Here is a 24,759-nt window from a genome sequence, read left to right as displayed (position 1 = left end):
TCACTGTTGACAGTTGCCTGGAATTTGCCACACAGATCTAGTGGTTTATCTGTCATATATGGATATACTTTCGTTGTACTGACTAAAAGTCGTGGTCTAGGTTTAATGCTCATATAGTCTCTGTGATTTAAAATACTAACTGTAGCACCTGAATCAGCCATTATTTGTATCTGTGTGCCAAGTATGGTGACATTGAATGTAGGTTTATCAAACTGTGACTCTCTCACATCACCTCCGAATGTATAATCAGTGTGGTCACTATTGCCGTTAACTTCACTGTCATGGGTTAGATGAGGATTGTCCGATGAACTTTGGTCATTGACTGCCCTAGTATAATGCTTACTTTTATCTCGGGAGCGGTTCTTTTGTTTACTGCGACAAACCTTGGAGAAATGGTTGAGCTTATCACAATTATGGCAGCGTTTTCCTTTCGCTGGACAGTCACCTCTGTGTGGGAATTTACCACCACATAAACCACACTGTCCACTTCGGTTGTTAGCTCTGAACTTAGGCTTCATATTCTGTCTGTCATCATGTGATTTTGTAGACTTGTAACTGACTACATTTGACTGTTGTCTCTCAATTTCACTAGTTTGTTCATCAGCTGTTTCCATTGCTCTCGCAGTTTTCAATAAATCCGTTAAATCAAGGCTTTGCTCAATGGCCTTACGTCTCAGTCGTACTGATGTAGTGCCTTGAATTATTTGTCGTTTTATTTCCAAATTGACGTCATCAAATTCGCATTTTCGTGCTAGTAGCTGTAGACGTGTAGAAAACTCAGAGACGTTTTCATCAGGTTTCTGTACTTCTTTTCTAAATACGTATACATGGTGGTCGACACATTTCTGTGGCTCAAAGTAATCAGACAAAGACTTTACTGCGGTTTGATATGCGTCACGGTCCTCCGTTGGCTCCGGTACGGCCAGCGTGTCAAACACATCACATGTTTCCTCACCAACATAGTGCAGTAACATTGCTTTCTTTTGAGCAGCAGCAGTTACATTCATTGCAGCAAACATGTTGTTTAATCGCTTGATATATTTTTCAAAGCGGGTGGGCGTTGTTTCTCGAGGTCGGAGATTAAATTCAGAGAAATTCGGTAGATTGATAGCCATATTTGTCAGCGTTGATACGATCGGTTGCGGTAAGGACAATGGCGTACAGTGACGTAGTGTCTATTGGCGGTAAATGTGAACTCAAACTGACAGCGTTCAAATTCATCAAATAATTGATGCGAATCGTTGCACAGGTACTCACTCAAGTTGCCAATGGTGGGTCGATTACTTCCTTATTCCGTCCATCCCGTCCTCGTCGCCATTTGTAACGTCTGTATTGATAACTCAACTCGAGAAGCTCTGTTTTGGATAGACGTATATTTATTGACAACTGATGGCGGCCATGCCGTTCAGGTATCCCATAATGCTACAGAGTCATCACTATAGTAACATATCGTGTGATGTCAAAGGTCATGCATCAATAATGATATAGGACATTACAGCATATTACATATCAAATGCGAAATAGGTGATACGGTCGTTAATCATTATTATTGTTATCGTTTATGCTTCAAATATTGTGAAGGATCGTATTGAGTTTTTTCGACAGTTTAGATAAATAGTTTCTGTTGACTCGATAAACATTTTTGTAGGCGATTTTAATTGCAAACTGGCTCCTTCAAAAGATAGTTCCTCCAACATTCGTTTTTATAATGACCAATCGGTGAAACATCTATCCAGTTTCATGAATTTGCACAAATATGCCGACGTATGATAGTGTTAACAATGTACTCTCCCAAAGTCGCATAGTTTATTGTTTACTGAGCGGGTAAGTTCTTCATTGCTGCGTTTTAACTGATAATTGTAAGTTTTCCATATAGCGACCATAACATAATCCGAAATTGATGGAGCAAAATACAAATATATACGAAGAAGGCGAAAAAAAGCTCGAAATATTTTCTAAATTTGGAAAAATCGCGACAAAACAGAAAAATGACGAAAACACTCGTTACCGAAACACGCACGACTTTTAATACAAGTCTCGATATAGTTAAAAAATCAGTTTCATTCATCTCTAAACTGTATCAAAAAGAACCCCGCCAGAAAACTGATATGACAAACATTATAAACTGTCTCACGTCAAAATTAGAGACCTCCGAACAAGCGGTTTGTGACCTGCCTCTAAGCCTTGATGAACTACACAAGGCACTTTTTAGTATGGAGAATAATACAAGCCCCGGAAACGACGGCCTCACTGTCTGTTGGTATAAACACTTCTGGGATACGCTGGTAGAAGATATATTTTGCATATTTATGAGTTGTCGTCCGCATCTGGTATTTTGCCACCCAGTATGCACAAATCTTAACGCTTATCCAAAAGCCTGATAGAGACAAGTGGATGCTTAAGAGCTGGCGGCCTATAAGTCTACTCAACATAGATTATAAAATCTTATCGAAAGCACTCGCAAACGCGCAAGGTTCTACCCTCAATTATATCGACTGACCAGTCATGTTGTGTACCAGGTCGAAATTTTTGCGGATAATGTACATTGCATTAACGATATTATCAATTATGCAAACAAAAGAAACGAAGCAGGCAATATACTGGAACTGAACCAACTAAAAGCTTTTGACCGGGTGGACCACGTGTATTTATCAAATACGTTAAAAGCCCTGAACTTTGGACCAAATTTCATAAATTACATCGACGTCCTCTAGTGCAATGCCCGGAGCTGCATGAAAATGAGGGTTCATTTTGGATGTTTTAGTGTTACCTGTGGTATAAGGCAAGGGTGTTCAATCTCGGCAATTTTATTTGTACTTGCCGCTGAACCACTAATCGTGTTAATCATTTTCCCAAGTCAAATAAAACTACTCTGATTTATCAGCATGCGGATGATACCACTCTCACTAATAATATCCAAAATGAGCATTCTGTCAATCAGACGTTAGAAGTCATGAGCCTGAGACGCTACGATACTGCATCTGGTGCTAAGTTAAATGAGGATAAAACAGAATACCTTTTAATTGAATCGTTCAAACGTCGAACGGACAACCATTTACTTTTAAGCGCTGTTATGACACTATAAGCATTTTAGACATATTCATGGGAAATTACCAGAGTTTAACTACCCAAAGAAACTGGGAAATGCGTGATACCAAATGCATTCAAATCCTCAAACAATGGAGTCGCCGGAATGTGACCTTCCGCGGCAAAACGGTAGTTGCGAATACTCTCGTGGCCTCAACTCTGCGGTATACGATGTCAGTATGCAGTATGCCGGACACCTATCTTGCCTTAGTGAAGAAAAGTGTAATTGAATTTTTCTGGAGTAAAAACAAACATCTAATTAAACAAAACGTGAATGCGAACTCGGTACGTAACGGTGGCCAAAAACCTCGTCGACGTCGATTAAAAAAACGCGTTTCGGTTGGAATGGATTAAGAAGTTATTGGACAGAGACAACATTCACAATTTCATGTATTTAATGTTGTATTTTTTGAATAAATATAGAGGGCTGCAAGTAGAGAATAGTATCTTCAAAATCAATATAAATAAAACACAGAGGAATAACATTCTGCCATTTTATAGTAAACTACTTGAAGAATGGGGCGAGGTTCGTTGATGGCAACCACTGGACCTCGGAGATACTAAACTATGTAATGTATGAACCGATATTTTGTAGTTTTTTCATTGTTCATGCCACAAAACCACTGTTTTTCAAGATTTCATTAATGCTGGTTTGGTTCGAATTAAGGATCTTACCTTACCTATCTTACCTATGAATTTGCCCCTGGCTTTTTACCCCTCCACGCTATCAATAAGCTCGTTAATGGTGCTGATAACGCCGACGTGCAGAGGTTGACAGGAAATCCAAAATTATTTTAAAGTCACTGCCTGACGACTGGCGCCTATTTTATAGCACGCATGTTTCCTTGAATGTTTTTGATAAATTGGATGTGGCGTTGCAATTTGAACACAGCAAGGCCACAAACATCCATGAACTGTCCACAAGTCAATTAACGAAACTTGTTCGCTTTTGCCGAGAGAAACACGCACCTGATCTGTATGATCTGTACTGGGAGATTACATTTATAGATTTGGATTTTACAAGCATTTGAAAATATATTTACAGAGGAATGAAAGAAAATATATAAGTGATGTAGAATATCTCATAGTTCACAACAGTGTGATAACTAATATTACTTTGTCCAAGGCAGCCAGAATAGAAACCTCCTTGGGTAACTTTTGTAATCAAGAAAACGAAAGCGTTATCCACATGTTTACAGTGTCAATCTATTCAAGCACTATGGTAATACGTTTTTTACATTATAAATATGTTCACCAAACTTAAAGCGGGGGATTCGTCACCTGCGCATGCGTCAGATGGCCATAGCGTGTCGTTGTTTACAAACAAGTTTCTACCCATGAACCTTTGCGTTTTTAGCGTGTGTTGTTATCGTCGCTTGCGTTTGCAGGTGAACACCCTCCAGCTTTAATATATTAAATGCACAAGAAATAATACTTTTTGGGGTACTCGATAAGTCAGACAAATATAAGTGGGTGCTGACGAATTATTTACTAGCTCTTGGAAAACACACGATATACAAACGAAGAGAAATTAAAATACAAAACGAACCAAACAATATAATTAGTTTCGTTCTTCAAATACGTACTCATCCAAAAGATTAAATTTGAATTTCTTCGTTCTCTCCATAGCGATGACCTAGTACAATTTGAGCTACTTTTCGTGAATACCAATATAGTATGAATAACCCTTCTACATACGAAGTACCTGCAATAGCTATGTAAATTACGATACTGTAACTTTTTGATAAGTAGGTCTCGTCTTTTTAATAAAAGAAAAAAAATGATCGTATTAGTGGGTAGATCATTGGTTGTGACCGCAATAACCCAGGTTCGAATCCTGGTCGCGAGATGTGTCTTTTTTCGAAACGTATTTTGGGATTCTACATTCAATTCCATTTCAGGGTAACAGGTTAGCAAACATAATCAGGAACTCGTCACAAACCGATGATCAAATGCAAGATCAATTCACTATACTTGCGTGTCGTTTACTCTATGCAAGTAATCTGCATGACTGGCTAGCCGTGATCGTCTAGTGGTTAGGACATTGCGTTGTGGCCGCAATAACCCAGGTTCGAATCCTTGTCTACATGCACTATACTTGTCTGGCGTTTACTCGTTTGCAAGTATTCTGCATGACTGGTTAGCCCTGATCGTCTAGTGGTTTACGCAATTATCAAGGTTCGAATCCAGGTCTCGGCGAATCGCGAGATATAGTATGTTTGTTTTTTTCGAATAGTATTTCGGGAATCTACATTCATTCATTTCAGGGTTACAAGTTAGCAAACAAAACACGAACTTGTCACAACCTGGCCAATGGATTGCAAGTAATGGTTTGGGGAACGCCATGATTATATGAATATCTCCGATTTATCTCCGATGATTATTTACGATCTCCCCATGGCCCTCCCCTCAGTGGCATTGATAACAAGGCAGTTTCCCTCCATTATTTTATTTATTTACGTGACAACTGAACAACAGCAAGAGTTGGTGTGTTGTGAATTTTGGCATTTATTTTTTATGGACGATAGTAGTTACTTTTTTAAAACAGTCATCTCCGTCCGGTTGGTCAGGGAGACTGAAACCTAATTAGCTCACATAATTTTTGTCGGTCTGATTTGAAATTTTCACACTATTGAGACTTCTTTACCAACAAAAGAGCATCCAGATTTATTTTTAAAGCTTCGCGTTTTCGGACAACGGCGTCTGATGTGTGACCGGGATTGAATATACGTCGAACATCCAGCTTGATAACTTTGTATTAATATATATAAAAACACTACCCGAACGTTTAGACGCAAAGATTGCTATATGAAAATGACGAAGAAAGTTGAAAATATGGCTCAAAAATGGGAAATCAACATGCCAGTAATCAACCATATAAAAAAAACTAACATGTTGGCCAGCTCAAACTCTTGCAAATCTCAGGTAAACAAGACACACCTACTGTATTTGGATTGCACCAAGAGAAATCACTGGAAAAACACCAAGATTAGAACATCCATTAACACACAGAATAAACCCACAGGTACACAGCCGCTAAGTAGTAAACAAAAGACCACATGTTGGTCTCACCTCTGACCCAGGTGATTACGCCCTCAAACAGGGAGCACCTGAGAAAAATAATATTTAAAAAATTTCATTGGTTCTTGCTGGGCATTTAAATTGGGCTACGAGCAGCCATTGGTTAATTAGTGGCATGAGACCTTAAGAGAAATAAGAAGGTTTAATAAAGTTCTTGTTGATCTTATATATGATGAAATATCATTAGACGAGTAATTTCCCGTGCAAAAAAAATCCCCAAAATTTAAACCCTGGGAGTTATTTATCAAAATCTACCACTTGGTGGCGCCCTATACCCAGACAATTAGTTGTAGAAAGTGGCAACGTACACACTCAGCATAACACCAAAATAGATGGTAGGCAATGAATATAAGCCTGATTGTTAGATGCAGTACTGTAAAATATAATGTTCTCATTCACCACAAACAAGTACAGACCAACGTTTGGCATGATTAGTAATTTTAATTAATTTCTAGAAATAATACATAGAATAATGACAATTAAAAGTAGTTTATCACTATAATTTAAAAAAAGAAATTCTACTGAATCAAAAGTCTCAATTCATCAGCTCATTATTTCTCCAATTAATTAAAAACAAAAAAAAACAATTCACGGTATCTGCATTTAGGCCGGAGACCTGTGACGGGCAACCTTGGATATACCAAAACACAACAGTGGTTTGATTTACCATGGCCACACATAGAATTTGCTCAACATAAAAAGCTTAATCAAATCTTATGTGAAAAAAAGTAGTTCAACGAAACAATTTTATGATTTAAAAAGAAATAAAAATATACAAACAAGAAAAGGATCTAAATATAAAATACTCGTATTACACATCCCTGATCAAATTAAATTCAAATCAACAGGATTTCTGATTAATTGGGGGGGGGTTACATGCACTGTTCAATAATAAACTCAAGATGGGATTAATTAGCTAACTAATCACAAAAATTCTGAGAAAAGAGCAATAATTGTGAAATTGAAAGAGTTGTAATACTTGGCTAATATACTGACAGTATGCAAATCTCTTGTCAGTGACAAGTTAATTAGTGGCATGAGACCATACGACCGCTCTCTAATGGAAGAAACACGCTGTAATGGAATGGTTCGAGCTAGGTCTTTATAATAAAATTTGAATTTCTTTTTATTCTCCATGCAATAAAAACATATTAGTTTACAGTAATAAAAACGTAAACACACTGAACAACTGAAAAAGAAAACATGACTGAGATGTGGCCTTTTCCATTTTGAACTCTTCATTGCCAGCTGTCATATTTGCTTGTACCAAATAAATTGAAACATTATTAACCAGTTTACTACATTAATATTAATATACATAAAATGAGCAGCGTTGACTACTGGCATTAAATATGGCTGTCCGTTAATCTATACCCTAAATGGCCCTCATTTCCGATAATGAAAGCCTGTTTTTTACCTCTGAGGTCAATTCATGTTTTATAGTTTCTTGGTCTTAAACGCATGCTTTAAAACTAAAGAATGATAAGACTTTCGCTCATTTGTATAATATATATAACAAAATGATTCAACATAATATTTTTCACCTCATAAATGCTAAGTGTAATATTTTGTACTGTATTTGACATTAAATTAAATTACAGTTTTGCTGCATTTTTTCCACAACGACTGTACGTGGCATTCTACAAACAAGTGCTCTATGGTTTTAATTTCTATGTGACACACTACATAACGGGGAGTCTACTAACGTCTATTCAAACAGTTTTGAAAACGTTGGAATGTATCTATGATTTGAAACTGAACGGTTCTAAGATCTGTCGAAATTGTAGTAGTGTAAGGTAAACTAAACATTCTCTTAATAAATACTGGAGATACATCGTACAGTTTCTCAAGTCTAGACTTAAATTTATGGAGATTATATTCATTGTATGTATATATGATGAATTAAAATAAATTACACTTTCTGGTTCATACCACTTGTGACTGTTGTTTAAAATTTTATTTGTCCAAATTTTCGGTATTGCAGAATTTAATCTATGAATATAAAAGTAATCTAAAGTTAATAAAAAAAGCCTTTGTTCACCAGTATATCCAGTCGAGAAGGTTGTTCCTATTGTCGAATATATCAATAATTCTATTAATATTTTGCCAGAGATTTAAAATATACTGAATGATTTCCATTCTTTATGTATTTGGTATTCCAAAGCCATTGATGGTCTATTATATCAGGTGAGCCAGGGGCAACTTTTGAACAAATTGCTCACGCAAGAGTGGTGGGACAATTTCTTTCAATTCCTCTACATCGTAAGTGCAGGGAAAAACTACATCGTAAGTGCAGGGAAAATGTATGCTACCAACACATCTTGCATGATCACTTACCGCCCGACACGTCTTTCCATGGTAAACTTTTTAATCCATTTAAACTTCTGGGCTTTAAGAAATAAGTCAATTTCACTTCTTTAGTCCACTACTTCTATTTTTTATATTTGGTTTATGGCCGTAACCCAGGGATTATGTCTTATCCTCATTAAGTTTCAGACCCGCACATAATCCATAGTTATTAATAATACAAAATAAAATATCAATTAACTTTTTATTGATAAAACTGTTGATATCAGCTTCATACACTACCAAATTAATGTGTTTTTTAGAAAATTCATTACCTACTACTTGTGAGTTTCTGTGGATATTAATTGCAAGCAGTTCTATAACTACAACAAAAAGGTACGGTATAGGGGAATACCTTGACGCACCAGTGAAATAACCAGTATCCATGGTTTATAACACAGGAGGAGATATATTTATAAAAGGTTTCAATCCACTTAATAAAGGAATCCCCTAAATTAAAAGCCTTCAATGCTTCCACAATAAATCCGTTATCTATAGAATCAAATCTGCATGAATAATTGTAGGTAGAACATTTATAATAGGTTTTGCCAGAGCTTGAAATGCAATTTTAACATCCACGTTACTGAGAGTTATTGGCCTGGAATGATTTATTTAAGCTCCTAACCTCAAATTCACTAAAAAACGCTTTGTAAAAAACTCTAAGGATATACCATCATTGTCTGGTGTTTTTTAATGATTGGTAATGATTGCAATGCCATATAGCATTTATTTAACGTTAAATTACCATCACATTTTTAGCATTCTCACTAAATTATGCAGTCATTCCCATTTTCATCTAGTAACAAGATATGACATGTCATACCATAGCCCCCGCGCAGAAAACAATTTAAAACTGATATTGAACTGGGTTTGTGTCAGAGTGAATTTATTCATTATGAGCTGTACTAAAGTTTCGTTATTAATTGTTCAGAATTGATGTGGAACAATTTTAGGGGGGGGTATAAAATATAACTTGTCTCAGAAATGCCAAATAAATAACTTGATCAACATATAACGCGATGTGCACTTGTAAACAATTATTAGCTGTCTCTGTACCAACTTTGAACAAAACTGGATGACACATCTGAGAAAAAGCTGGTAACGGCTAGAAAAAGCTTGTTTTTTTTAGATGTTTGAGGACAAAAAAGGCCACCAAGCAGTAACAATTTATTCAATCAAATTCAATTTATTCAAGTCATGAATGACACTGCCTCATTTGAAAGTTGCAACATATAATTTAATTAGTTTTTGGCATGGGTATAAATTGGCAAACATGATTTCTTTGGCATTTTTAAGTTTATAACACTCTCCATCCTGGTCAGCATTATTCTCAGCAAGAAAACCAGATAGCGACAAACCAGTACAACAGGTAAAATGACAAGGAAGTAAGCAAAACAGATCTGCAAATATGTAGAAGAGTCAGTGTTGTGTCTGTTTGGATAAACTGTATTCTTAATACAAGGACACTGTCAATCACCGAACTGTTACAGTTGTGTAGAAAGATGATATGATGAGAAGGATGCTGTTTACCACAAAAGTTGCCTCTCAGGTTATTTGAGTACAAATTTAATTAAAAAAAAACTTCCACACCACAATCTCCTTATGACAAGGCATTTGATGATATGATTGAAGAACACATGTGTAGTAGATCCCTATACTTTCCATTTTCGATTAGAACCCACCTCAGAAACGCCCTCTGTCGACAGCCATCTTGGATTCCAATATGGCCGCCATCGGGTTCATATTTCTCTCAATAACTTCAGTATTATTGCAGGTACATTCATAGCGACATTGGAGAGGCAATTCTAAAAGCGTGCACAAAGGATTCAGATATAATATGCTTAGCCAAGGCTGCAACTATTGCGAGGAAGCAAATCTTCGACACTACATCAGCTTACCGTGATCCATCAGATGTGGAAGGAAAGTTACACCTAATGCACTTATAGTCCTTGTCAACATGATTCTAGATGGACCTAGCATAAATGACCAAACAGAAAAGTCAGAACTTTAAACTAATGCAGGATTGGCTTTTCCTGAGCTTCTGATTTTCACCAGCGTTGTAAAGCGGGAGGGGGCGGTATTCACATTCAACACCACCAATCACGTAAAACAGGTGTACCAGTTTACATAGGCATGAAATTACATTCGGAAAGAAGAACTCATTGATCGATTTCATAACTTGGGCCTTTGCATATCATATGACCGCATATTGATTATTTCTACCAGCTTCGCAGATAGTGTTTGCCAGGCAATATGAAAAGGATGGTGTAGTTTGTCCTCCCCAGTTGCGCAAAGGTCTATTCACAACAGGACAATTTGGATTGTTTGAATTGTTTCTGCACTTAAATATGTGGTAATTAGTAGGGCTATTTGAACAGACAATTTTTACATTTCTTTGTAAAATATCATGTTTGAAATGATTTGAAATGATTTGCTAAATATCATGTTTGAAATGATTTATTTATAGAAATTCATGGAAAAGACTCTGAAAAATAGAACTGGACATTTGAATATGTGCAGGGTATACAATAGCAAAATAATGATATGATTGTAGATTTTTTTTGTAAATATGCCAGACTCATTGCTAGATATGCAACTTTAAATTTCACTCAAGTAAGTTTTGTATATAAATTTATAATAGCTGGCAATATCATTGAAGATTTTTCGATCTTTCATTAGAATTTCACATTCACCTTATTTGAAATTAAAATTTTGTAAATTTTCAATTTTAGGTGAATTTTATCATGGGTCATATTTAGCTTTGCTGTCAACTTTGTCGAGCGAAGCTTATCATATGAGTGATTGCCCATCGTTGTTCGTGTCAACTTTTTACTTTTTCGACTTCTTGAAAATTACAAGCCTGAATGCTTTAATACTTGGTGTATATGTATCTTGGGTAGACCTCTCTCAGATTTGATATCTTCAATTCCCTAATTTTAATGATTATTTATGTCTTTTTCGGTAAATAGTGATATTTTCGACTTCTTGTTAAAAACTGCATGTCTGATTGCTTTGATATTACATATATAGGTACTACATGTGGACCTCTTTCAGACTCGTTCAATTCTTAATGAAATCTCCAATTCTGATGAATATTTTTGTAAAAATATTTGATAAAATTCGACTTTTTGTTAAAAAGTCTGATTGCTTCGATATTTATTACATATGTAGGTACTACATTTAATGATGATATCTTTAATTCTCTAATTTGATGAATATTTTGTTTCATTTCTGGTAAATATATTTTCGACTTCTTGTTTAAAACAGCAAGTCTGTTTGCTTTGATACTATACATATTGTTCATTTTCCAATGATATCTTCAGTTCTTAATTGAAATGTGCATTGCTAACAGCAGAGCTATCTCAGCCGACAGGCTGCTTGTTGACCTTTTCATAACTGTATGTCAGAGTGGCTTCAAATTTGATATACATGTGCAAATGATTTGTTAATTTCATGTCAAAATTTGATTAAAAAGAAATGTTCTCTGAGTAGATTGCATTACATGATTTACATGAAGCGGTGCTTTCGCACATTTCTTCCGTTTTTGACGAATTTCATAAGGATCTGACAAACTCACATAGGCAGTCTCTTTCAAATTTTGCAATTAACTCCAAACAATCAGAACACACTTAGACATTGTTTTAATATGTGTAGATATGGGGTGGGGGGCTTAAGCTGATAAATTGCGATGCCAAATCTAGCTGTGGGCAGATGCTAATGCAAGCAAGTACAGTGTAATCCAACATGTATATTGAGGCAACAAGGAAAAAAAATCACTAAGGCTTAGTTTGATTATTGCTATTTTCACGTTATGGCATTACACCATGGGTGTGGTTGACTTTTCAGAGGTCAGAGGCCCAGAGATCACAACCTCAGATGCATGTGCTGGTATTGTGAAAACTCCTTGTTTTATATGTGAATGAAACGATGATTATTTGAAAATAGATTGAAATATATAAATACAATCCATTCTCGCTAACTAGAGTGTGTTGTTTTTTTACTCACTTGAAAAAAAATGGATGAGCATGTCGCCACCTGAGGGCGTGATCAACGACGATAACACAATTTTGATAATAAATGTTATATTATGTTGAGCATTTTGTACAGGGTATTTTAAATCATGTTTTGTAGGTGTGAAAAGGGAATCTTTGGATGAGTACATCATCTATAATTATCACATTCTATATATTATGAAAACCGTAACAGATCCAGTCTTTGAAATTCAACAAATTAAATTACAATGTGTATTTAACACAATGCAAAAAAGCCTCAAAGGTTGAATCTCACAGGTCATTCTTGACAGAATGCACAATATTAATATGCAGGGGGTGGGGTAATATTGGAGCTTTCAAGTTTCGTTGTATGTGTTTCATGAAAATCTTTTGAAAATATTTTAAAGCAATTTGGTGTGCTTTTGGATACTCATCAGATCTGATTAGGTAATGGACCAAATATTTTAATTTCATAAATTAGCTATAATTTGCCTACTTTTTGACTAAACTTAGTAGGATATGTAATGGCCTTTTTAACACAGATGATTGTGGCTGCTAAATTAGCATACAAATAAAAAAATACAGCTAACTCGACAATATACAAGTTTGACATTTAAGGCATCCTATAAATTACATACACTAGTTCATTTAGTGAACACCTTTGCGTAAATTTAGTCACTGTATAAATACTAGTCTTACAATGATTTGTTTTATTTCTTCCTGCCATCAGTGTATTGTACAAAATTGGACTGGACTGTGTACGTAGTATATACTTTCCATAAGTATGCATAATTATATTTATATGCAGAAAAATATTGAAATCTTAGTTGGCAACATGGTTACCATGGCAACTAGCATCAATTGATCTGAACAAATGGGGAAACCCTTTTATTAGACTGGCGCAGTCGGGCGATTAATTTGTTTTTGTAGTTGTTACGGCCGTATTTGGGTCTAAAGTCGGATGACGGACAGACTGGAATCTTTCCGTTGACCCAAACCCAAACAAGGGGTTCGCAACAAGAAACGACACAAACACAGGATATTGTCAAATTATATTATTGTATTCGTATGGTCGTCCAAGTGTTTCAAAAATGGCTAGATTAAATCGAGGACGCTATTTTTATTTCGTGCACGATAAAACTCATTTGGGTATGCTGAATTTGTATTCGACAACGCTAAATTTTCATTGGTGCACGCTAAATTTTCATTGGTATGAGTTAAAATTATCGAACATGCTAAGCTCCATTGGTAACGTTAATAATATGGCTCCAGCTAAACTTGGATTCGATAGTGCTGAAAAAATCGAGAGCGCTAACAAAAATCGATAGCGCTAACAAAAATTCGATAGCGATAGAAATTTTCTAGGGAGCTAATTATTGCACATAAAGTTAAGGTGTCTCAATCTTTAACCCGGAAATAATATTTGTAAATCTAATCATTGTGCTGCCACAAGTGGCGCTGCTCGTCTTGTTGGGCCATTGTTTGCAGCGCGCGTTTCTGAATGGAGCCGATTTTGAAAGAACTTGGGATGGGATCTCTCCTATCCCATTTTATTAAGGAAGAGGTAAGGGAATGTCGATTTTTTTACTAGTTACTAGTTATACTTTACGTATCAGGCGTAATTTCGTTTTGGTCACGAGCGAAAGAACTGCGTACAGAAGAACTGTCTGGACATCGGGACAAGATGTACGTTGTTTCTGTTACAGTCACTTGTTACCTATAACATGGAGCTAGAAAGCTCCATGCCTATAACAAGTCTTTTATTAACAATCGGAGGTCCGTACAGCCCCTACTACGCATAAAAATAGACTATAGTCCGATTGTTAATAAAAGACTTGTTATAGGAAACAAGTGACTGTGCTTTCTGTGTTTTTGAAGCAGACGTGTATAATCCCAATTTTAGTCACGGCGATTCCGATGAGAGTAGAATTATAATCAAAATGTTATTATTTTTACCAGATTTTAACTCATCAAAAACAAATAATTTCTTTAATTTAAAAGTATTAACGACTGACATGGGCACGGTTTTTCTGTAGATTTAGACTGTTGTTTTTAATTTACATTATTAAACAAGGGGTGTCAACAGTCAATGTCATAAAGCTGGCGATGTTATAAATGCCTCATTAATATACATTTTTATAAATCTGAATGAATGGTAGCAATCATATTCAAAATCAAAATGAGGTGCAGTTAACTCGCTCATTGTAATTGATGAGTGGTTTGATTTTCCATGGTGATTTAACCCCTTCCCTCCAAATAAACTGTTTGTTGAGTAATCATGACTTTTGGGGTATTTCAATACCAGTATTTCAATAAACAATATTATTGTTCAACTATATTTATTTACCTCACACAGATACATAAATACAACAAGTCATTGTCAATGGCATAGTTCCTGTCATGTTTTTAGTGACTGTCAAACAATGAAAAGCATAGTCAGATTATGTTTAAATATTGGGATAGTATTTAGCATATTAAAACAATGCTTGATCAATAATCAACGTGCACACTGTGGTGCCATCAAACGTGCCTAAAATACAGTTGATGACATGTTCAAATTTTGCAATTTTATCCACTGACAAGGCTGGAATGGTTGATTTTAACCAGTAACACATGCAAAAACATGTAAATGCTTCTTGCATTTCTCAAAAGTTTGCCAACTTTCTTTCAGAAGGAAGATTTCAGGACTTGCACCCATTTGAAGGGAGTCAAAAATTCATCATAAAAATTTTAGATACGAAATAAGTATAGATATGAAATAAAGTCACAAACATCATTCAGTCATGCTCTACTTTAATTTTCAGCTAGTTCACAAAACTAGAAATAAAGAGTACTACTTAGGATGCTGAGATGTTTGATGCAGTTATATTGCAATACATTACGTTTAATACAAAATTTTATTTACAGATAACCCCAGAAATGGTGTCTTCATTGACAGCCGACGACTGGCTAAAGATGGGGGTTACCATCGGAAAAAGATTAAAAATTATTGAGAGGTGTAGAGCTTTTGTAGGTGGGTGATCTTCATTCTTGTCAATCAACTGTGCAAGGTAATGGACTGTTTACCTTGAAACTGGTCTGAATTATGTATTCTTCTCTGACAACTTTGATAATTTTTCTCTAGAAAATGAAGAAAAAGGAGAAATTGAAAGAGAAGTTTCAAATATATTTAGAAGACGAGAGTCTGTGTCATGCCGTGCAACAGAAGCAGGTTTGATGGCCAATAAAGCCATTGATAAATTAAAGTGTAGTTTTGAAAGTGGTGTAAAAAGAAAGAAAGGCTTCCGTAAAGGCAGAGACAAAATCATCTCAGCCCCCAAAAAGTTTGCATCTGTGAAAGAAGAGCAGAAGCGTCTTATTGCATTAGCATGTCCAGTAGACACAGATGATGATGATGACTATGATAGAAAAGTGACCGAAGACAAAATATTATTTGATGGAATGATGGTGTTTAAACATGATTTTAGTGAATCTGAAATCAGGGAGGAAATAGTTGAGCAACTGAGATTGAAATGTAATTCATTTACAGATTTTTCTTGTGTTGTTTCCTCTGATTTTTCCTTCACACGTGTAATTAACCGCAAAATACGTACTATTGATGGACACCCAAAGCTAGATGGTAAAGGTATCACCAAAGTATATCCCACTGGCAGTGTGTATGTGCAACTAAAGAAGGATTTCAGGGTTTTCAGTGTAAGGAAATATACCAGTAGTTTTTATAATATATCTCTGTATAGATTAATTTCATGCAGTGTAGATTGTATTTGTTATTATAATTGGTACATAACAATGTCATAATGACAATTTGTATTGCCACTGATTTTTTTTCTGTGCATGTGTTTTTTCAGATAAACAGTGATGAGGAAGAACAACCTGATGGGAACAAAAAGATGAATGACGAGCAGATAAATGAGATAGTGGTTAGTGTGTTATATTGGTTTGACATAGTTAATTAATATGTATGCTATTATAAGTTAATAGCATCTAAGATGTAAGAATTCTAAAGTCACTAATTACTTTTGTTCATGTTTATTGGATTTCATCATACATGTTTATGTTTGTACCGGTAGAAGCCACATAGTCAGTCTGAAACATCTACTATCGACCCATCTACATCTACTGATACTTCTGGTACATCTGTTATCCCTTGTGCTTCTGGCATCCCTGGTCCATCTGTCATTCCTGGTCCATCTGCTATGCCTGGTACACCTGCTGTACCTGATGCATCTGCTATACCTGTCATACCTGGTACATCTGCCATACCTGGTACATCTGCTCTACCTGGTACATCCGCTTTACTTAGTACATCTGCTCTACCTGGTACATCTGCTCTACCTGGTACATCTGCTCTACCTGGTACATCTGCCATACCTTGTACATCTGCTCCACCTGGTACATCTGCTCTACCTGGTACATCTGCCATACCTGGTACATCTGCTCTAACTGGTTCATCTGCTCTACCTGGTACATCTTCCCTACTTGGTACATCTGCCATACCTGGTACATCTGCTCTAACTTGTACATCTGCCATACCTGGTACATCTGCTCTACCTGGTACATCTGCTCTACCTGGTACATCTGCCCTATCTGCCATACCTGGTACATCTGCTCTAACTGGTACATCTGCTCTAACTGGTACATCTGTCATACCTGGTACATCTGCCATGTTTGGTACATCTGTCATACCTGGTACAACTGCCATACATTGTACATCTGCTCCACCTGGTACATCTGCTATACCTGGTACATCTGCCATACCTGGTACAACTGCCATACCTGGTACATCTGCCATACCTGGTACATCTGCTCCACCTGGTACATCTGCTATACCTGGTACATCTGCCATACCTGGTACAACTGCCATACCTGGTACTTCTGATATGCCTGATCCATTTATATCGCAGGTATTTATCTATACTATATTGATATAGTACATAATTTATTTATTGTTAGCCAGTATTTAAGTACATATAAAAACTAGTACATGAAAGTATGCATGTATAAAACTAAGTGTCTGATCATGTTGTCCATTTTAGTAGCCTTGGCGATAGAAATTGCTTCCTTGTCCACTTACAATTATCACATGAGAGCCAGCTGTTTACAACTTTTAGAAGAACTATTGTTGGGCTTGACTAACCAATAATCACATAGCTCTTTATTGCTATGTTCACACGGCCATTTTTGCTGGCTCGATAAATGCTGTTATGTGAACGTAGCATATATTGTGATACAATGTGTGTTCATTTCTGCTAAGAAAATTCAGAAATTAAGCCTGTTTTAAAGCTGTAGTTTGTGAGTCAATTTTGGATAAAGCCAGTGGTTGTTTCTGGCTACTAGTACATTATTTGCTTGATAACTGGAAGTCAGAAGGTAAATATCCATCTCTTCCATCTTAGGAAAAATTGTTGACATTAAATAGTGCATTTCCAGATATGCCAATAATGAAGATCAGGAAATTACTTGAGGATCAACGGGGAGACATGGACAGAGTGGCAAATTTCTTGTTAGATGTGACAAGTAAGTGGATAACCCATAAAAAAAATTCAGGATACCGTAACCTGGCAAACAACATATTGTCAGTCAGGTTATAACTTAGGTTGTATTTTCTCTGTGGTCAGTTTGGAAATAATAAATCAAACAACATGTTTGTTCATGAGAAGGCCTATAGACCATGTTTATTTTGAGTTTAGCAACCTAGCCATAGTATGTGCCAGTGGAAGTGAGTCACAAATTTTGGCTGTGTCTGCTGTAAATTTGACAGATTATTTCTATTATAAACTCCTGTTGAGAGTCAAGTACTTTCGATCTAAACAAGTGAAGTTGCATCTGCCAACATGCTTTAGTTTTGTTTGTGGTTGTTGTATCATGTACTTCTATTTTGTAGCCTCTGGTGAAGTTCCTGATATTGTAGTTTCTGATGATAGTGATGATGATATTGATCACTATGGGACAGTGAATATGAAACTTGCAGGTATGTTTTTTTTGACACACCTATTAAATGCAGTGTTTTATTTACTAGTATTTGTTTGTTGAAACATGATTACTAGGTGTTGATTTTATCTAAACCCTTTCAACTGTTGGGATTTATGAATGTAACAGTGCAACATCTGGTTGGAATACACATAATATGTATATCATGGATTGTGCCTCTGGTGTCAATGAGTGTACTCATGAATGTAACCTGAATGTAATTGAATTTTATTGAAAGTCTGTGCTAAGATTCTTCATTAGAGTGTTCTCTAAACATTCTAAAAATAATTTGCAATGAATTGATAGCTCAAAACTCGGTAGGGAGGATAAGTGAACATGTCAAATTTAGAGCAAGCAGAAATGTCAATATCATGATACTAGTAATTCATTTATTTCCAATACATTTAAAACATATTTGAGCTTTCTTTAAAATCTAATTTCCAATATTTATATCAAAATATTGTATCAGCCTTGTTGATGGCCATGTTAGTGTAACACACATTGTAATGGTCACTATCTAAGTTTTGATAGATTGAGTGCATGATGTTCAACTCCATATGACTTTAACCAGAGTTAGTAATCATTGTTTTAAAATTGAAACAGACATAAACAGATTGTAGTTAATTCTAGAATATGTGATCAATGTACACAAAACAAAAATGAAGATGAAAACACTCTCTTATGAATTGCCCAGCATAGTGTTATTACACATAATATGTTCCTGCAAATATACTAGCACTATGTCACTGTACAGTAACATTTAACAGTATTTTAACAGTATTGGTACATTGTTTTATTTATTTCAGATGACCCAATACAGGCATTATCATTTTACAGGCGAATTCAGAAAGATGACAAAGCTAAATCAACCAAATTTTTGATTGAAAGAGATGATGAGGATATTGATATAAACCTAATAAGCCTATAAAAAGGATCCATAAATATGTCATCCCCATTGAAGGTTCGGTTTGTAGGTAAGTTAAGATATCCCATTATTCAGTTTCAAAAGGTATTGCAAATTGTGTTGATTGTTTTCATTTCATTTCATTCGTATTTGATATTCACTACATTTTTTGTCTTGTATCAATGTTTTTAATAGGTGAATTGGGAGTTGGACTTGGCCCTTTGAGAGAATTGTTTGACATTCTGAGTGATCGATTATCACATGGGTTTCATTTGCCTGATTTATTGACAGGTTAGTTCCACAGTATAGGCACACTGCTAATTAATGATACGTGAATGGAACAGAAAGTTAATTCTAAGTAATTTACAGACAGGTACAAACAAAGTTCGTAATCGCAATACAAATACAAAATCTTGAAAATGTTTTGGCCATTATTTATATTGAAAAAGGTTTTGGTTCAATTCCATACTCAATTAGTTATTTTTTTCAAATGTTTTAATTAATTTTTAAGGCTTGTTTGGGTAAATTTTGAGACTGGGTCTTTATAAGAAACTCACAATGCACTAGCATACAACATACGATACCGATACAACTGGTCAATTTGGTACTGAGGACCTGACTGATAGATAAAGTGAAAAAATTAGTTCAACATTTCAACACAGATAGCAAAAAGCTGGTTTTAATCTAAGAATTGTGACTCTGATTCTTGCTGGAAGGGGGACACTATGGTACCAATTTTTCTCAAAATTGGAATTGAACTTTGACCTACTTTTACATGTCTCAGAATCCCAAAAAAATTAGACATAGTGTTTACATGGCCAGATATTTTTCTGAAGTTTTCTGAAAAGCCTTTTTAAAGCTTTCTTTGAGATTATAGATTGACAGTTGTACATGTACATGTTGTAATATGTAGATTAATCTGCAATTAGTTTATGGTGTTTCTAAAAGTACTGATTATAACATAGCACAATGTCTGTAAGTGTAAGTAAGTAAATCTTTATTGCTATCGTATCCCATTTGAGATCTTGACATAAAATACAATAAAGTCAGATACATGTAATAAAAAAGAAAGAAAAAAACAAATAAAAGGAAATACTAAAAATACTGTAAATAAATTAAGTAAATACATATCTCAAAATAAGAAATAGTAAATGAATAATTGTAATACAATGCATAATGTAAATAAATTTAAATTTGTGTGTTTTTGAGGCAGCTGGTACTGAAGTTATTGTTTGATTTTCTGCTCTCTAAGCATAAAGCAAGTAATATGTTTTGAGATGTCTTTAATTATGTGATCGTTTTTATTATTTAAGATGTTTATTAATGTCTCTCCATGCATTTTATGTTTAGTAAAAAGGCTGGTTCTTTCTTTGTCATATAGCTGGCATGTAAACAGGAAATGTTTCTCATCTTCAATTTCTCCATGATCACAAACAGGGCATTTTCTATCAGAGATGGAGATGTTTTTGTATCTGCCTGATTCGATCTGTAAACGGTGGGCACTTACTCTAAGTTTAGTCATTGCAGCACGATATAGTGGATTTTTAATTATTTGGAGGTATTTCTCAAAAGAAAAATCAGTTTTTATTTCTCTGTATGTTCTCAATTTGTTTTTGTGATGCACGCCCTTATCATCATCAAACATGCATTCTTTACTTTTTTTCTGGAATTGCATTTTAAGTTTTTCTGTAATGTTTTCAATAACATCATTTCTGTATTTAATTTGTCAATCTTTCCAGATATTACTTTTCACACCAGATACCCAGTTTTGAGTGCCAGAGTCATGCATCTTTATACATGTACCTAGCTTGTATGCTTCGTATACTAATGTATTTTCAGGCATTTCTTGAACTCTCATCCAATATTTGATCAATTGTTTTATACCCTGTATTGTAAGAGGGTACCTCCCTAATTCAATTAAACATGGCAAGTTTGTGGCTCTGCTGTTCACATTCAATAAAAACTGGTATGGAGTTTTCCATGGGTGTTGTCAAATTCCAGAGCTGTTTTGTGTGTGCAATAATATCACTATCTGTATGGTGATTTCATTCTCTTTTAGGTGTTAGTAAAACACGCCTTTTTGATGGTCAGGACAACCATCTGGTTCCAACGACTAACTCAGCAGTTCTTGAGAATGAAATTATGAAAGTCACTGGCAGGATGATTGGCCACGGAATTTTAAATGGTTTGCCCATTGTATATGGTATATCACCAGTGATAACTAGCTATATGATTAATGGTGATTGTGGTACAAATATATGCATCGATGATGTACCAGACTTGGATGTTCGTGAAATCATAATTGCGGTATGCAACTTATTCTTTTTTGTAAGACAAGATGAATTCCTTTTTTCAGCTCCGCTCTGAACGAAGTTGAGCGGAGCTTGTAGTATTACTGATTGCCAGTTGGCGGCGACGTCGTCGTCAACTTTACATTTTCAACTTCTTAAAAACAAAATATATAGCTGTGAAAGTTTCTAGGAAGGTTCCTTGGGTGGTTCTCTCTCAGATTTGTTCATTTCATGTCAAAATCTTAAATTCTCAATTTTTGGTGAATATTTTTGTTATTTTTGGTAAAAAGTGATATTTTCATCTACTTGTTAAAAACCGCAAGTCTGATTGTTTTGATAATATATATATATATAGGTACCTCAGGTAGACCTCTCTCAGATTTGTTCATTTTGTGAAGATATCGTTCTTCAGTTATCTGGTTTTGATAAAAAGTTATATTTTTCGAATTTTTGTTGAAAACAGCAAGTCAGACTGCTTTACTATACATATTGTTCATTTTCTAATGATATCTTCGGTTCTGAAATTGAAATGTTCATTGATAACAGCGGAGCTATCTCAGCCGACAGTTTGCTAGTTTTTGTGAAAAGTTTATATTGATATTATTATGAAAAAATATCTTGTTGTTACCCTTATTAGATGATTGATGAGGCTGACATGCCAACTAAAGTTATACCTGATGAATTAAGAGTGAGATGTCAACCACTGCTTGATCAGGCATCTTTACCGTTTATGTGTAAAAATAATATAGCATGGATTATTCACAGATTGCTTGTTCACCAGGTATGTATGTTGCCAGTTGTTAGTTGGTTTGTCAGTAAATCAACGATGAATCATTGATCAGTTGTGTGTGTAAAGTATTGATTCAAGTGTTATAGTGCCTCGGGGTAGTTGTTACTTTTGGTGAGTAAACAGTGCAAGTCATGCATTAAGCGAGTATGATGATGGACAGAACCCAAATATACATGGACTAATAAGCAGACCTGACATTCTTTCTACCAAGTTCTGTATACAAACATTGGTGAAGAAATAAAAAAAATGCTACATAATATTCCTTATCTAATCAGCAATACGTTATATTTTTAAGGTAATTGACAGCAGATTGGTTTCCATAAATCAACTAAAAAATGGAATGCAAGAAGTAAGGTTGATTACATTTTTAAAAAAACAATTCATCAGCCTTAAAACTGGTATTTCCATCAATTTCTTGTAAAGCTGTAAATACAGATGATATTTTGGCCTTGATAAAGTATGAAGAAGAAGAACTAGAAATGAAGGGGATCTTTGAGAAGTTTTTAAGAGGTTTGTTCTTCAATTGTTGAATTTTTTACTCCCATGTGTGTGTGTGTGTGTGTCTGTATGTATGTGTGTCTGCTGTTCTACTAATATCTCAAGAACCATACACCGGTTTTTGATGAAACTTGGTATATAAATGCCCTGAAATTATGCACAGATTTTATTACTTTGGGGTGAAAATCCCTGCATATTAATTACATAATTTGCATGATAATTAACTAATTTTTAGCTCTCACATGACTGTTCCACTGATATTTTGAGTACTGATCATCACATTTCAATGAATCTATGCAGACCCCAATTAGTTTTTGGTAAATATTTATGCATAATAATCATTTAATTTGCATAAATAACCAATTTTCAACTTTCATACTAATTATTCCATCCCAATGCCACTTGGTACAAAGATGCTCTATATAGAAACCTGATTAGTTTTGGGCTCAAATCTGTTCATATTAATTCTCCAATTAGCATAATAATTCATAATTTTTTGGTTCTAATCACATTTCAATAAAACTTGGTTACATTGTGCAGACCTTGTTAGTTTTACACTCAAATCATTTCATATTAATTTTCTGATGTGCATAATTAGTTTTTCAGCTTTTCCATCAACATCTCAAGTACAAGTAATTTCAAATTCATTTTTAATGTGCCTCTAATGCTCTCAGCATGTGAGTTTTTTCAAAGATTTCTTTGATTTCATGTACGTCATCATGCAGTTTGGGCCAAATAAAAGCCAAATAATATATATCAAAAATATATCCCAAACTTGATGGTTTGAAATTTTGGAGCTGATAGACAATTCTATGATAAAGTGAGCCAAACATGGTTCAAACCATGACTTTCATATTGGTTGGGATGGCCATACAGATTCAAATGATTGAAAAATAGATTTGTCATGTAACTTGCATGTAATAGTCTTTTTGTCGAACTGTTCACAACCCCATGTTTATTAATGTTGTAATTTACTGACATTGTGTGTATCCTTGTTTGTTGTTGCAGACAAGAATTGCGATTTGAAGCAACTTGTACGATTTTGGACAGGCTGGTCCATGCTACCATTGGATGATTCATTATATGTCAACTTCCATAAAGAACGATTTCCAAAGTCAGCAACATGTCTAAATACACTGACATTGCCAGTTACATCAGATTATGAGCAATTCAAATCGATTATGTTGTTGGCCATAAGAGAGACCAATTTTGGTTTAATTTAACTTAGTGTTGCAAAATTATTCGGGATATTCAATTGTTTTCTGTCAGTTACTATCTTGCAGATGTGTCTTAGTCACAAAAAGCTAACAACAATTTCATTTACACATCATTTTTTTTGACTTGAATAAATAATATGGCTGATTAGTTACCATGTTAAAAGTTGTGTTAAATAAAATTGAGATAAATATATTTCACATGTCTTTGTTTTTGTTTGACTGTGTGTATACATACAAGCATGCCTGAAGCTATGAGACTCCTTTCACAGAAAGAAATTAAAAGTTATGTAATACAGAAAATAACAGTACTAGTGATTCTGTTTATAATAAAACATTTGTTAAAAAAAAAAAAAAACTTTAAAACTACCATACTAGTATATAAATATAAAATGCATGAAGCTCCAAAAATGAAGAAATACAATACCAGTACTATTTGGGAAATACTGTTCCACTAATGGCCACTGGTCACGAGAAAAGAAAGACTGCTGACACACCTAATTACAATACAAAGACCACATGCAAATGTGTTGAAGAGGTCATTATTATGACGATGTATTGTCAAGTGGGGCTAAATCCGAATAAA

At 34.8% G+C, this 24,759-nt stretch overlaps 1 protein-coding gene across 1 annotated transcript; it reads left to right on the top strand.

The window, feature by feature from the left end:
* The first annotated feature begins 22,421 nt into the window (after window positions 1-22,421).
* Window positions 22,422-24,182, top strand: LOC146741887 (uncharacterized). Its single transcript, XM_085500625.1, has 3 exons — window positions 22,422-22,452; window positions 22,885-22,971; window positions 23,968-24,182. The coding sequence occupies exons 1-3, from the start codon at window positions 22,422-22,424 to the stop codon at window positions 24,180-24,182; spliced, it is 333 nt and encodes a 110-aa protein (XP_085356751.1).
* The last annotated feature ends 577 nt before the right edge of the window (window positions 24,183-24,759 follow it).

Source organism: Saccoglossus kowalevskii, chromosome 6 (genome assembly GCF_978046115.1).
Source record: "Saccoglossus kowalevskii chromosome 6, keSacKowa6.1, whole genome shotgun sequence".
Taxonomy (NCBI): domain Eukaryota; kingdom Metazoa; phylum Hemichordata; class Enteropneusta; family Harrimaniidae; genus Saccoglossus; species Saccoglossus kowalevskii.
The sequence above is the reverse complement of the archived record's forward strand: the minus strand, read 5'-3'. Positions and strand labels throughout refer to the sequence as shown.